Source organism: Mirounga angustirostris, unplaced genomic scaffold (assembly GCF_029215605.1).
Source record: "Mirounga angustirostris isolate CCGP_5_RB_7025 unplaced genomic scaffold, mMirAng1.0.hap1 SCAF_5, whole genome shotgun sequence".
NCBI classification, from domain to species: Eukaryota; Metazoa; Chordata; class Mammalia; order Carnivora; family Phocidae; genus Mirounga; species Mirounga angustirostris.
The window spans coordinates 26,148,142-26,163,057 of NW_026991713.1; the positions used below are offsets into that span (position 1 = coordinate 26,148,142).

Consider the following 14,916-nt stretch of genomic DNA (forward strand, 5'->3'; position numbering starts at 1 on the left):
AGGTGATGTTTTTATTCTTTGGTTTTTATTCTAAATGTGGTAGGAACACAATGGAGAGTTCTAAATTGAAAAATAATAAAATCTGAATTATATATTAGAAGAATCTGTGGCTGTTGTGTAGAGGGACAAATAGTGGAGTGGTAGTCAGATTCTGTCTATATTTTAAAGGTGGAGTTTACAATAGTTATAGAGCATGAAAGATGTAAATCAAAGATGACCTAAGATGCTGGGCTTGAGCACTTTGTTAAAATAGAGTTGCTATTTACTGACATGGGAAAGACTTTAGAAGGAATGGGTTTGGCAGTAAAATAAAGATGCTTCTTTTGGACATGTTAGCTCTTTGAGGTACCCATTAGACTTCCACGTGGAGATGTTCACTAGTCTGGTGGATACATGAATTGGGAATTCAGGAAGGAAGACTAGACTAGAGATAAAGACTTGGGAGTTCTCATCAGATAAGTGGTATTGAAAGCAAAGGGGTTGAATGAAGTCAACTAGGAAGTAAAGGAAGACTAAGAAGAGAATGGGTCTGAGGATTGAGCTTTGAGGAATGCCGAAGTTTAGAAGTTGAGAAGAAAAGGAATAAGAAAAGAAAAGTAGAACCAAGAAGCTACTGGATGCCAAGTGAAGAAAAGTGCTTCAAGAAAGATCAACTATATCAAATGACGTTGCGAGTAAGATGATAAAATAGCACTATGAAGACCAGGGGTTCGTTTGGCTTTGCAGTGATTGTTGGTGGCCTTGTCAAGAGTTGTTGCCAGATTGAAGTGGAAGATAGTTTGTCTAAGGAATTTCATCGTAAAAAGTAGAGAACTGGGGTGGTAGCTAGGGAGGGTTGTGAGTTCAAAGACTTCTTTTAAGGGAGGGGTGAATTACAGAATGATTCAGTAGCAAGGGGAAAATCAGTGATGCAGGAGAAAGGGGACAATTGCACAAATGATATTCTTTAGCAGCAATTGAGAGGTGGAAGGCGTAGAAACACAGTGTATCTATTATAACTGGGAAAAAGGCAAAATATATGATTATAAATTTCTGGTAAATTGATAGATGTGTGGAAATTTTCTCCTGATGGCTACAGTTTTCTTAGTGCAAAAAAGAATCCACGTCTTTAGCTCAGACTGTGAAGAATGCAGGTGTTAGATATCTGAGGAGAGACAAGAAGTTGTAAAAGAATATGAGAGTTTGGGAGAGTGATTGGATTAGGGAAATTAGGGAGGAGTGTCAGGTAGCACAGTGCATAATTGTATGTGTGTTTGCCAACTATGTTCAGTTGTGTAGGTCCAGACACGCAGTCAGTAGAGAGTTGTATTTAATGAAAGTCCAAGTTTTTCCAGGTGAGTTTGAAGAAGAGGGAGACTTGGGTCAAGGTACTGAGGGTGTCTGCAAAGAAATGATTATAGTGAGGGGGTCTAAGGCATTCACTGGGTCTTTTAGTTAACTAACCAACCAGTGCTTTTATTGCATTCTAGCTCATTTCCTGGCACCTAGTAAGTGCTCAGTAAATGGTTGGTTGTTTTACAGTGATCAGGATGAAGACACCATTGTCCTGAACTCGGACTTGAAGCTTTATCTCCAGATTTGCCTCTTAAGAGGCAAACTTCAGAGTCTATCTCATATACTGATGCCATATCAAACTTCTCAAAACAATATCTTTTACTTATCAGTCCCTTGCTGGAGAACCTTCAGGCAAATCCACATCCCCATAGTATTACAGATTCTCCCTAATTAATTTCTTATCCTTTCCAGAAAGCCCTTTCTCATGATTTGGTACTTATAGACTGGAATTCCCTTCAGAAATCCCTATATTTTGTATTGCCCATAGTTAATATAGGGCCCAGTTAATGTGTACTCTGTGTGTGTGTGTATACTTAAGATTTGATGATAAATTTTGTATTACAGTTTAAATGAGCAATAAAAATGGAGAAATATAACTATTTGGAGATATAATGGAGAAGTTTTAAGATTGCAGGTTTATAACAATCATATAGTAATGAAATATTAAGCATTTCCATCTTTAAAATGTCTGCTACTAGTTGGACTAAAATTCCTAAAAGGAGCATATGCTTTTGATAATGACAGACTAGGAAATAATGTGGATCAGCTCTCCACATGAAAACTAGAAGAATCGGACAAAGTATTTAAAAAAATATCTCCACAGAGGGCAGCGAAGAATTGGGAGGCCAAGATCCTGGAGAGGTAGGAAACAGAGGTGAGCATGGCCATGTGAGGTTGCTTTTCCCTTAGAGGAAACTGCTGTTTCTAGAAGAGACAGCTGAGAGGCTGAGAAGTGAAGCAAAGCTTTTGACAACTTCACAGGGCTTGGGGAACAAAAATTGGAGTTCAGAATTTGCCAGAGAGAAGATCTCAGGTCTAAGTATGCTAGTACTTTGGGTTGGGACCCCGAAGGGGAAGGATATACCCTTGGACTAAGAATGAACTGGAAATAGCCTAGCCCTTGCAAGTATTGAAACATAGATTCAGATAATGTCAGTCCTTATAATTAGATTAAATTTATCCAAATTGTTAGTGTTTCTAGCTGCCTGTAAGAAACAAATGTAAATCTACTTTGGGGGAAAATAACATTATAAACTTCAAATTGTTTCCATAGTTTTAAAATATATAATAAATAAAAAATTAAAAAGCATAAATAAAATATAAATAATAAACACAAATACCACTGCATACCTATTAGAATGGCTAAAATCTGAAACATCGACTGTACTAAACAATGACGAAGATAGGGAACAAATAGAAACTCTCATTCATTGTGTGGAATTGGAACAGGGTACAGCCATTTTGGAATACACTTTGGTAGTTTCTTACAAAGTTAGACATGGTCAAACCAGACCATCCGGCAATCATGCTCCTAGATATTTATTCAAATGCATTGAAAACTTATGTTCACACACAAAAAAACACATAAACGTTTATAGCAGCTTTATTCATTATTTGTCAAAACTTGGAAGTAAGCAAGATGTCCTTCAATAGCTAAATGGATTAAAAAAAAAGAACTGTTCTATGTCCATACAGTGGATATTTTTATTTAGCAATAAAAACAAATGAGCTGTCAACCCATGCAAAGATGTGGAGGAACCTTAAGTTCATGTTGCTTGGTGTGAAGGAAACCAGTCTGAAAAGACTATATACTGAATGATTTCAACTGTGTGACATTCTGGAAAAGGCAAAACTATGGAGACAGAAAAAAACTCCAGTGGTTGCCAGGGGTGGAGGGGGTAGGGGTAAGGATGAATAGGTAGAGCAAGGGAATTTTGTAGGGCTGTGAAACTATTCCGTATAATACCATAATAGTGGATACATGATATCATGCATTTGTCAAAACCTATAGAACTGTACAACACAAAGATTGAAACTTAATGTCACCTATGGACTTTAGTTAATATTATTTCAGTATTGATTCATTAGTAAACGTACCACATCCATGTAAGATGTTAATAATAGGGGAAACTGAAGGGGATAGTATATGGGAACTCTCTACTGTTACATTTTTCTGTGCAAACCCAAAACTACCTTAACTGTTAATAAAGAATAATTGTCATCATCATCATCATCATCCCAACCACATGAGGAAATAACACTGAAAAGCAAGAGAAATGATAACCAATAAAAACAGACTCCCCAGTAGAGGATCCAGGTAATGAAATTATCAGATATAGAATTTAAAACTAACATATTGTTATAGGCTTAGAAAATAAAAGCTTGAGAATGGCTCCAGAAAACAAAACCATTAAAATAAATAGCAAGTTTAGAACTAAAATACACAATAACTGAATTATGAACTTAGTGGATAGATTTAACTGCAGACACCATCATCATTCTCAAGATATGACCAGAAATCAATGAAACAAAATATACGCTAGAGAAATTTTAAATACCAAGGGCTAATTTTTTTTTTAAATCAGCTTTTAAAAGATTAATAAAATTGATAAAGCCTTAGACTCATTTTTTCCTAACTCCCCACAAAATAGGTAGGAAGTAAACACAGACGAACAATATCATGAATGAAAAAGGGGTATCACTATATTTCTTTCTTTCTTTTTTTTCCCAAGATTCTAAGTAATCTCTACACCCAACATGGGGCTCAAATTACAACTCTGAGATCAAGAGTTGCTTGCTCTACCGACCAAGCCAGTCAGGTGGCCCTATTATAGATATTAAAACAGTAAGAATATTATATAAACAACTGTGGTAATTATGCAGTTTAGATGAAATGAACAAATTCTTTGAGGAACATCTTAACAAAACTAATACAGGAAGAATTAGGTAATCTGAATAGTCCTGTATCTGTTAAGTAAATGGAATCCATAATTTAAAACCTTCCATAGAGAAAATGCCTGGCTCATTTGGCTTCACTGATAAATTCTACCAAATACTTAAGAAATAATACCATTCTTAACACAGACTTTCTCAGGAAATAGAAAAGAAAGGAAAACATCCCCACTGCTTATATAAGGTTAGAACCCAACATTGTTGGGTTTATGACATCATAAACAGATGTAAAAGTCTTAAATACTAGTAAACTGAATCTGGTGATATATAAAAATAATATACCATGAACATGTAGGGTTTATTCTAGGAATATAAAGTAGCTTAACATTCAAAATTGATTAGTATAATTCAACACTGTAACAGAACAAAGAAGAAAAACTATTGTGATCATCTTAATAGACATAAAAATCTGACAAAATTTAACATCCTTTCACAGTAAACTCATTAAAATAGGAATAGAAGGGATTTTGTAACTACAGAAATCCTACATCTAACATCATACTTACTGATTAAATATTGAATGTGTCCCTCTACCCACCCAAGTCCAGGAACAAGACAAGTATGTGAACTATCACCATTTTGTTTAACATTTCATTGGAGGTCCTAGCTAGTATAATAAGAAAAAGAAATAAAAGATTTATAAAGAGTGGAAAGGAGGAAGTAAAATTGTCATTCACACATGACATGATTGTATATGAATAAAAATGCAAACATCAAGCTGTTATGTACAATTTAAAATTGCTGGAAAAAGGTCAAGTAACAAATGGATTTTTTTGTTATCCTGTTTTACTATTTCTAGCAATTCTATGAATAATAACTAAATTTAAGTACTCATATGAATCATTTTGTTGTGTTTGCCTTCTTAGGCTATTACAGAGTTCAACAGTCTTTTTTTTTTTTTTTTGAGAGATAATTGACATTAACATGTCAGTTTCAGGTAGACAACATAATGATTTGATATTTTTATATATTGTGAAATGATCACAATAAATGAGTCTAGTTAATATCCATCACCATACATAAATAAAAAAATTTTTTTCTTCTGATGAGAACTTTTACGGTTTACTCTTGTAGCAACTTCCAAATATGTGATACAGTATAGTTATCATGCTGTATTACGTCCCTGGGACTTACTTTATAACATAAGATTTGTATCTTTTGACTCCCTTCACCCATTTTGCCCATCCCTCACCGCCTGCCTCTGGCAACCACCAATTTGTTGTTTGTATCTGTGCGCTTGTTTCATTTGTTTAGATTCTCCAGATAAGTGAGGTTATACAGTATTTTTTCTTTCTTTGCCTGCCATAACGCCCTCAGGGTCCATCCATGTTGCCACAAATGACAAGATTTCCTTCTTTTTTATGACCGAATCATATTCCATTGTGTATGTAATTGCTGGATTATATGGTAGTTCCATTTTTAATTTTTTTAGGAACCAGCGTACTGTTTTCCATAGTGGCTGCACTCACAGATTGCTGGTGAGCATGTAATTAATGGAACCACTTTAGAAAACTGGTGGTATTTATTAAAGCTGTGACTCACTCCTGAGTATATACTCAAGAGAAATGAGTGCATATATCAACCAAAAACATGTTAAGGAATGTTCATAGAAACTGTATTCATAATAACCTCAACATTGAAACAGTTCTGGTTTTCATTATGAGAATGGGTAAGATGTATATTTATAAAATGGATGACAACATAACAATGGAAAAGAACTGCCATACAGTAACATGGCTTAGTCATATGGACAACATATTTAACAACAACAAAAAACCCCAGAGACTGAAGAGTATATAGTGTATGATTCTTTAAATTCGGGTAGATTGGTAGATAGAGTTCTAAATTACCTGTAAACATATAAATATATACTTATGGTGATTAAGGACAGAAGAATGGTTCCTTTGCCAGGGTAGAGGGGAGGAGGCACAAGGCAACCTTTTGGGGTGCTGGAGGATGGGAAGTGATGGGAAGCATGAGAAAGAATGCCCAAAGCAGTGTTATTTCCCAATTGGAAATAACCAAAGATGACCCCCAGTGGTGGACCAGGTAGATATATTAAACTATGTGATATTCGTAAGTACAGGACAACATGTGGTAAGGTACTATTCCTGTAAGCAAGAACACGAATACATCTCATAATCTTGAGTGAAAAAAGCCATTTGTAAAAGAATTTCTAATAGACTATGATTCTGGTCATATGAAAATCAGCAAAACTGTGCTCTGGCTTTGGAAGTAAATTAGTTGGTTGCCTTTTCAGAGAACAGAAGGGGGTAGAGACTGAAAAGAGGAGGGGTCGGGGCACTTCTGGTATGGCAGTGCTCTTGACCCATGAGGTAAGAGGGTCAGCATTTGCTTTGTGCTTTTACATTTTGCTTTACATTTACATTTTGTGCATTTTTCTATAAGCCTGATACACTTCAGTAAAAGAGTTACAAAACAAATACCTGAAAGGTCTGTAGCTACTAAATCAATTGCAACATTTATATATATTTTTCTATAAAAAAACAAAACCTCATATAAAAATGAAAAACTAATTACCTTTGTTTATATACCACTTTTGCATTATACGCTGATTTTTCCATATTGGAAAATTTTCCCTTTGTAAAGTTTAAATTTTTTCTTTTTAATATTTAGAAAGGCATACTTTCAAACTGAGATGCATCCATAATCTGTCTTAGCTTTCTGATCCTTTATTGCTTTGGTAACAATTTATCAATTGTAAGCATGCTTTTAATTTTAAAGTTTTAGTTCTTTCATAAAACATGTATCTTTTGGGAAAATAGCTTGTGATTCCTTATCAGGTGACAGGTAAACTCATTAGTAAAATTTGACTCCTTCCTTTTTTAAGTATTTTACTTGCAGCAATTTAGTTATTGATACCCATTTTCTGGTTTGGCATTCATAATAGTTATTTGTCACAATGAGGATATGAGGTACATTTGTGGCTTATTATCTTTGCAGTTTTCAATAAGAATCATATCTACTAATCTTTCCTCCTAGTATTCACTGAAAATACTTACCTCTAAGTAAAATTTCTCTTGTTGAGTAAAATATTCTCTCTATATTTTGTTCAAAGAGGAGATTTTGTATTAATGTATCTGCTCACATTGTTTTTTTTCTAGAGAAAATCTCTTCATGAAAACAAATTGAAGAGACTGCAGGAGAAAGTAGAAGTCTTAGAGGCAAAGAGAGAAGAATTAGAAACAGAAAATCAGGTGTTAAATAGGTAATTGTATAAATACATCTCCCACATAGTGACATTATAGAACTTTGATACTGAGTACAATGCACTTTGTTTTCTTTTAAAATGTACTTTTTCATTGTTTCCTCTATAATGCACTTGTTTTCTTTTATGTTTAAAAGAATTCTAAAACTGTTGTACTCCTAATTCATTATCCTTATTTTTTTTTTTCTGGCTGAATGTTTCTTCAAACCAGAAGGTCTTTAACACATGCCAGGCATTTGTGTTATGGTTGGGACTGACAGGAAAGGTCACTGGCTTTGGTAGCCAGGAGTGGTGTGAGTTCTTGCTACTGAGACAAGAGAGTTGTAGCATTGCATAGTTCCAAAAATGTGTCTGGAATTTTGAATCAAGATTTTTGATTTCTTGTTGTGGAAAAATATTATTGGCCCAAAGCTTCTGGTTTTTCATTTACATACAAACATAGCTAATCTGCATGATGAGCATGTTTGAGCAGAGATGATTTGCCATATTAACTTAGTGGTAGTGGCATTGTATGACCTATTTGATTCTAGTTAATACAGACTTTTTAAATTCAGCTAATTTCAGTGGTAGCCTTCAGCATGAGAGAGTGTCAGACTTTTCTGAAATTGCCTATAATACCAAGCAGTGATGTTTTATTTAGAATGTGCACCTGTCTTCCTTGGATGTGATTGTTACCAAAATGTGAAAGTTGTTTTTCTGGAACACCTGAAGTTTATAGACTATGGAATTCATGCCCTTTCTTTTCTTTTTTCTTTTCTTTCTTTCCTTTCCTTTCCTTTCCGAACGGGAGAGTCGGGGGGAGAGCAGAGGGAGAGAGAAAATCTTAAGCAGATGGGGCTCAGTCTCACAACCCTGAGATTGTGACCTGAGTCAAAATCAAGAGTCAGATGCTTAACTGACTGAGCTATCCAGGGGTCCCAAATTCATGCCAGCTTTATAATACTCTGTTCCAAAGTAAGAAGCCACCAAATTTCTTTTAAATCAAAATTCAATTTCCTACCTCTTCTATAACCATTAATTTTGAAATATTATCAATATTATCAAGAATGGGCAGCCATGGCACTGATCATCTAGAACTCTGAGTGGTTTTGAAAACTGTATTTAATTAGTGGTGTGGTTGATGGTCAGGAAATTCATGTCCAAAAAGGTGATGGTATGTAAAGGCCTGAAAATTTTCCCCTAAAGTTGGTGGGTAGCTTCACCTTTGTCATTAGTTACATTTCTTTTTTAAGAATTATTTGAGAGAGAGAGATAGGGAGTGTGTGTGCGTGTGGGTGGGTTGGGGCGGGGAGAGGGAGAAAGAAACTTTAGCAGGCTTCTGCTCAGCTCAGAGTCCCATGTGGGCTTGATCTCCCAACCCTGAGATTATGACCTGAGCCGAAACCAAGAGTTGGCTTAAGTGCCACCTAGGCACCCCCATTAGCTACATTTTTAATAATTAGGTTGAACAACATGTAATTCCCTATATTGGACTATATTTTACCTATAAAAATGATAATTTCATAAGACTCAACCTACTATTTTCTCTATTTTCTACTTGATTCTTTCTATAAAATAAGGCACCCTTTTGGTTTAAGGAGTCTTTAGTTTCAGGATTCATGCGTTGGTAGAGTGGAATGGAAATAAAAGTATTGAAAGATTTTTAGTCTTTGATTAATCGGCAAATAAAACTTTAAAATGAGTTGATAGTTGGGCTGCCTGGGTGGCTCAGTTGGTGAAGCATCCACCTCTTGATTTTGGCTCAGGTCATGATCTCAGGGTCATGAGATCAAGGCCCTGAGTTGTGCTTCCCGCTTATTGGGGTCTGCTGGAGATTCTCTCTCCCTCTCTCCCTCCCCCTCCCTGCATGCGTGCACGCGCATGCATGCGCTCTCTCACCCTCTCTCTCTCAAATAAGTCTTTTTTTTTTTTAAAGATTTGATTTAATTTATTTGAGGGAGAGGGAGCACGAGCAGGGGGAGGGGCAGAGGGAGAAGCAGACACTGAGCAGGGAGCCCCTGGGATCATGACCTGAGCCAAAGGCAGACGTTTAACAGACTGAGCCACCCAGGCACCCTAAAATAAATAAATCTTTAAAAAAAAAATAAAAATGAGTTGAAAGCTTGCAGTGCTAACGGTAATATGATTAAGATGTCATATTTCTGTTTATTTTTCTAGATAGAGTTTTATGTATATATCATATACAGATAAATCTTACAATTTTGAAGTCCGTTTTCTTCCAGTTTGGAATTCTGTGAATCATACTGTTGTACAAAACAGTATAACTATTAAAGAATAGAAACACTTTTTTTCTTTTTTAAGACAAAACGTTCCATTTGAAGAATATACAAGGCTTCAAAAAAGACTAAAGGACATACAGAGAAGACATAATGAATTTCGAAGTTTAATTTTGGTTCCTAACATACCTCCAACAGCATCTGTCAATCCTGTTAGCTTTCAGTCATCAGCCATGGTTCCAGGCATGGACCTATCCTTTCCTCCTCATATGCAGGTATGAGCATTTATGTTTAAAAAAAAAAAAGGCACATTTCTGTAAGTTTTTACCTGTTTAAATTCAGAGTTAAAAACTCAAATCTTTCTTTACCATAGAAATTTGCTGGTGGAAGCAAAGTGGATTTGAATCTATTCTTTCCCTTAGTGATGGTGCTAGGAGTGAAATCTCCTGGGCAATTGAAAAGAAGAAACTTGATTGATGAGTCTTTGAGTAACCTAGAGTTTACAGCTCACTCGATTACTAACTACTACTGAGCATTTACTAATGCTCTGCATTATGCATTTTCCATACAATATTTAATCCTAATGGAAAATACTTTGAGGGAAGGTGTTGTTATTCCAATTTACAGATGAGGAAGCTGAGTCAGAGGTGGAGTGACTTGCCTAAGGTCATAGTTAATAAGTGACAGAACTGAGTGTCAAACCTAAATCTGATTCCAAATCCTGGGCTCGTTCTACTGTATTGTATTAGTTCCCTGAGATGTTGAAGGAATCAAATTGATGGGATGATTTTCCAAAAGATGAACTCTTAATAAGTAATTACATTTTATAATGTTATAAGCACCAAAGATTTTAGTCACTGAATTGAATCTGACCAAGTGCTTTGTTTATATTAAACTGCTATTAAACTCCAGCCTTGTTAGAACGTTGGCCTGTAAGCATTAGTATTTTCTGATTCACTCCCTGGTGAGTTTTATACCTAGATAGAACAGACTTTGGGATTTGCTGAAGGCTAGTGCCTGAGGCAGGAGAGAAGCGAGGACTAGTTAGTAGCTGGCCTGCACTGCTGTCTTCTCACTGCTAAAATGGTCATCCTTTCCGTGCCAGATGTTGCAGGCCCGAGTGAAAGAGCCGCTCAGGCTGTATTTTTCCAGCCATTTTTCTGAGTTTATTTTATTTTATTCTTTTTATTTTTATTTTATTCTTTTTCTGTGCTTTTAAGGAGGAACAGCATCAAAGGGAACTCTCTCTACTTCGCAAAAGACTAGAAGAACTAGAAACAACACAAAGGAAACAGCTAGAGGAACTTGGATCTCCTGGGGAATGATGTTCTTGGAGAAAAAGCAGATCAAAAGGGATGAAATCATTGTGACTCAATAAAGCTTGAAGTTTTAACATATGTGGCATTTAGATATTGTATTACCGTTTGCCAGGACATTTGTGCCTCAAGTAAAGGTACTGGCTACATGCTATATATTGCATCAGTGTCAGGATTTTAGGGTTATGCTAATGACAAGTGAAGCATTAAAACAGCTCCAGAGATATTTAGAATATTTATTGACAATCCTTTGAGAATGTTAAAAAAAAAAAGGATGAGTGAATTAGGGAATCAAGTTTTTAAATTATTTTCACTTTGAAATTTTTTGGCTTTTTTTTTTTTGGCATTTTGCCTGAAATATGCCTATGTTGAATTCGTTCTGCCTCTTTGAGATAGTTGGCAGTAATAGGGTCAGTAAACATTTTCCGGTTTATTATATACAAGAGTTCTCTAGTTCTTGAAAAAAGATGACTTAAAAGCATTAAAAAACAAAACTTGAAGATATATAAATATTATCAAATGCTACCGTTCTAAAAGCTGTGTGCAGAGCGCCTGGGTGGCACAGATGGTTAAGCATCTGCCTTCGGCTCAGGTCATGATCCCAGGGTCCTAGGATCGAGTCCCGCATCAGGCTCCCTGCTCAGTGCGGAGCCTGCTTCTCCCTCTCCCTCTGCCATTCCCTCTGCTTGTGCTCTTCTGTCTATCTCTCTGTCAAATAATTAAAGAGCTTAATAAATATTTTTCTTTATTGTCTTAATCTTGACCATACATTGTGTATTTAGCAATGTCACAGTCTCATTGTTATTTTCTATTCTAACCCAAAACCACAAAGTACAAATAAACCCGTGACCGTATAAAACAAGGGCCATTCGTTGTAAAACTTGAACCCCATGGGGTCCCTTAGAAATATTGTTGGTATTTAATGTTGCCTCCCACTGTTTTGGATCTAACCAAATTATTATAAATGTTTTATTTCTGTGTATCCCTAACCTCTTTTAAAGGAATTCTGCTGGAATAACTTCACGTCAACAAGGCACAGCTCAAGTCTGCCAAACTAAGTGGAATGTTCATTATCCAGAAGTCTTCAGGATCAAAAAGTCCAGGTAGATAGTGGAGGCCAGGGATGTAAATGAGCATTCCTTAGCATCATTTAGAAGAAACTAGATGTACTTACTACATACAGAGCTGCTTACTCACATTCGCGTTGGCACCTAGATAATTTCCGTGGAGCTACTTAGAATAAAAAATCTATTATAACTAGAACATTTGAAGGAAAAAAAAAGACAGTCCACATTTACATCAAAATGTTTATTTTTGGATATAGACATTTAAAACATTCATCTCCAAGTACAACTTCAATCAGGTATACAGTAAGAAATAGACTTTAAATCCCTAATACGGAAAAGGTAACAGAATTAATTTTTAAATGCTGCTGTAGACACTAGTGTTAGAAAAAAAAGTTTATAAATGGTTTGCACCAAAAAAATATGCAAAGAAACTTGAAAATAGAAATTGTTTGCCATTTATTTCTCTGGTTGCAGTTTAATATAGACCCAGTGACTGATTGTCTTCAGCACACATCTAATTTGGCCATTACTGCATTTGGCTAATGTGATCCAAAATGTGATCTAGATAGTGCTTTTCACTGGAGGATTGACAAACACGCTACATACATTAGTGAATCTTCACACCACCTCAATGAGGTAGGTTAGAAATATTAGAAATTGAGGCACAAAGAGGTAAGTGACTTGCCCAAAGTTCCCAGCAGCATCGTCCCTGCAAGAGGAGGTAAGGCTCCACATGGGACTCATGTGCCAGAGAGCTGGACAGGGACACCCTCATGTAGCATTTACTGAATACTTAAAGCTGTAGCTGATCCTTTTCTTAGCATTTCTGTACCCTAAAGAAGGGGAAGTTTTTTGGGCAACTCTCCTACCCTTGGCTCTCAACTGTCCTCCTGTTACTCTCTTATGAATGCCTTCACATCAAGACTGTAGCAGCCTTAGATGGGGACCAGACCTCTCACCTTTATACTTGTAAGTAACCTATTTGGTAGTATTTTTGAGGTGTGTCCATTGGACAGACAGTGGTCAAAAGTGACAGGATTGGGAAGGTGCCTATCAGGGTAATAACTGCTTATTTGATCATTTTGTTGAGGTATCACCTCTTACTCTTTGCCAGATACTGAGGAGCAAAAAGAATTTCATTTTCGAAGACAAATTCACATTTAAATCCTGATATCCCATACAACGTTGGTAAAAAGATTTTAAGGAATATATGATCAATGTTTTATTTGCTACTTGAAAAAATGTCTTTCCTTAATCTGGGATTTGGAACACCAAGGGTAAAAGGTGCCACAAGGAAGGTTGAGAGTTGCCAATTACATTTTTTACTTTTGATTTAATAGAAGGAAAACACAGTGGTATTAAAATTGGTCATGAGCAGCAAAAATTCAGGAATAAAAAAATCAATAAAAAGACTACAGTTACAATATAACTGGATAGGGAATTCTTTAAAAAGAAAGGTATGAATAAAATGGGTATTTTGAATTCTTTCTCTTGTGAGGAATACTTTCAAAAAGTACATAGTAAGACTAAGATACCAAGTTGTATACTAATATTTTTCAGGCCTTGGGCCTCAAATATATATATTCATATATAGTACTCCAGTGTGAACAGCAATTTCATGAAATGTAAAATGTATTTTTTTTTTTTTTAAATCACACACAAGTATTTATAACCACAGGGTTCACCAGAAATCTAAAGCAAGGAGACACCAAGTATAGAAATGTAGGATTAGGGGAGGGAGTTACTCTTCTACAGATAGTTCTGATCAAAGTTTTTAGACAGAAATAAACTAATGATGTTTTGTTTTGTTTTACAATAGCCAACATGTCCACTATCAAATACATTTAGTATGAAAAAATGAAAAAAAGGAACACATCAGGACAAAGTGGGTAAAATGCTGTTGCATTTAAATAAAGCCTCCTCACTCTCCTTGCTTTAGAGCTCCTTCGTGAGATGGAGGTGAGTTGATGGAGTGCAGTTGGCGACCACTGAAAAACACGAGCCCTTTCAACAATGTTGCAACACTGTCAGTTTTTGGTTTAAAAACACACACACACACACACTCACGAATGCTAAGTGTACACACTACCAAATTCTGTGGTCAGCTTTTCCAAGAACTACTGGGGAAAGTTTCAATGCTGCAAATCCTCGAGGTTGCCCTAACACTCCCACCTTGTTTCCAAATGACTCATTTCACATTTTCTTGTGATCACTGGCAGTGTCCCTTTTCTGCAGAGGTGCAGTGTAGTCACAAGTGCTACATAACTGTAGTTTTCAGACACAAAACCACTGCTGTCATTGTGCTTAAGTGAAGACTGTAGTTAACTGACACTTGCTTACTGGCCCTGTATTCTCTGTAAACAAGGAGGCTGTTTGCAACAACCACTTCGACTCTATTTACAGAAAGGTTCCCACAGTATATGCACAGGCACAGTGGTTGGTATGCTTTCTAAAAGCTGTGCATGTGCCTTGGTCTCTAAAAGACAGTGCTCAAAGTGGAACCTATGTGCAAACTTTAAAAATTAACGACACAGAGTAGCTCAAGCAGCCATTTTGCTCCCAAGTTGTCTGAAGAATTTTGCCAGATTAAGCCAGTCCCCAGAGTGCTTACATCCACTTGCATTTCTTCTTTTCATCAAATAAGACTTTTACATGCAAGAGTTGTTTCTGAGCTTCTTCCAGCCCTCGTTCTCTTTCTAGTTTATTTAGAATCTGTTGACAATTAGAACAGTTATTTTAGATATTGTGGTTTTAGCATTACAATTCTGGGGGTTTTTTTGCATTCCTGATGCTGTGAGTGG

The 14,916-nt window shown here is 35.9% G+C and overlaps 2 protein-coding genes across 9 annotated transcripts in view; one reads left to right on the forward strand and one right to left on the reverse strand.

The window, feature by feature from the left end:
- The window catches only part of CEP83 (centrosomal protein 83), a 148,523-nt gene that overhangs the window by 118,229 nt on the left and 15,378 nt on the right, over nucleotides 1-14,916 (forward strand). For 4 of the 7 annotated variants that reach the window (XM_064590783.1, XM_054506882.2, XM_045872847.3 and 1 more), the window contains 3 exons: nucleotides 7,413-7,516; nucleotides 9,818-10,007; nucleotides 10,953-11,788. In XM_064590783.1, coding sequence (XP_064446853.1) covers nucleotides 7,413-7,516; nucleotides 9,818-10,007; nucleotides 10,953-11,057 — 399 coding nt within the window. In that variant the 3' untranslated portion in view covers nucleotides 11,058-11,788. Of the gene's footprint in view, nucleotides 1-7,412; nucleotides 7,517-9,817; nucleotides 10,008-10,952; nucleotides 11,789-12,049; nucleotides 12,152-13,038; nucleotides 14,851-14,916 lie in introns of those variants that run through there. The other 3 variants (XM_045872848.3, XM_064590784.1, XM_054506883.2) reach the window with 2 other exon arrangements.
- Nucleotides 11,332-14,916, reverse strand: part of PLXNC1 (plexin C1) — a 144,452-nt gene continuing 140,867 nt past the window's right edge. For both annotated transcript variants that reach the window (XM_045872846.3, XM_045872845.3), the window contains one exon: nucleotides 11,332-14,827. In XM_045872846.3, coding sequence (XP_045728802.1) covers nucleotides 14,723-14,827 — 105 coding nt within the window. In that variant the 3' untranslated portion in view covers nucleotides 11,332-14,722. The remainder of the gene's footprint in view (nucleotides 14,828-14,916) is intronic.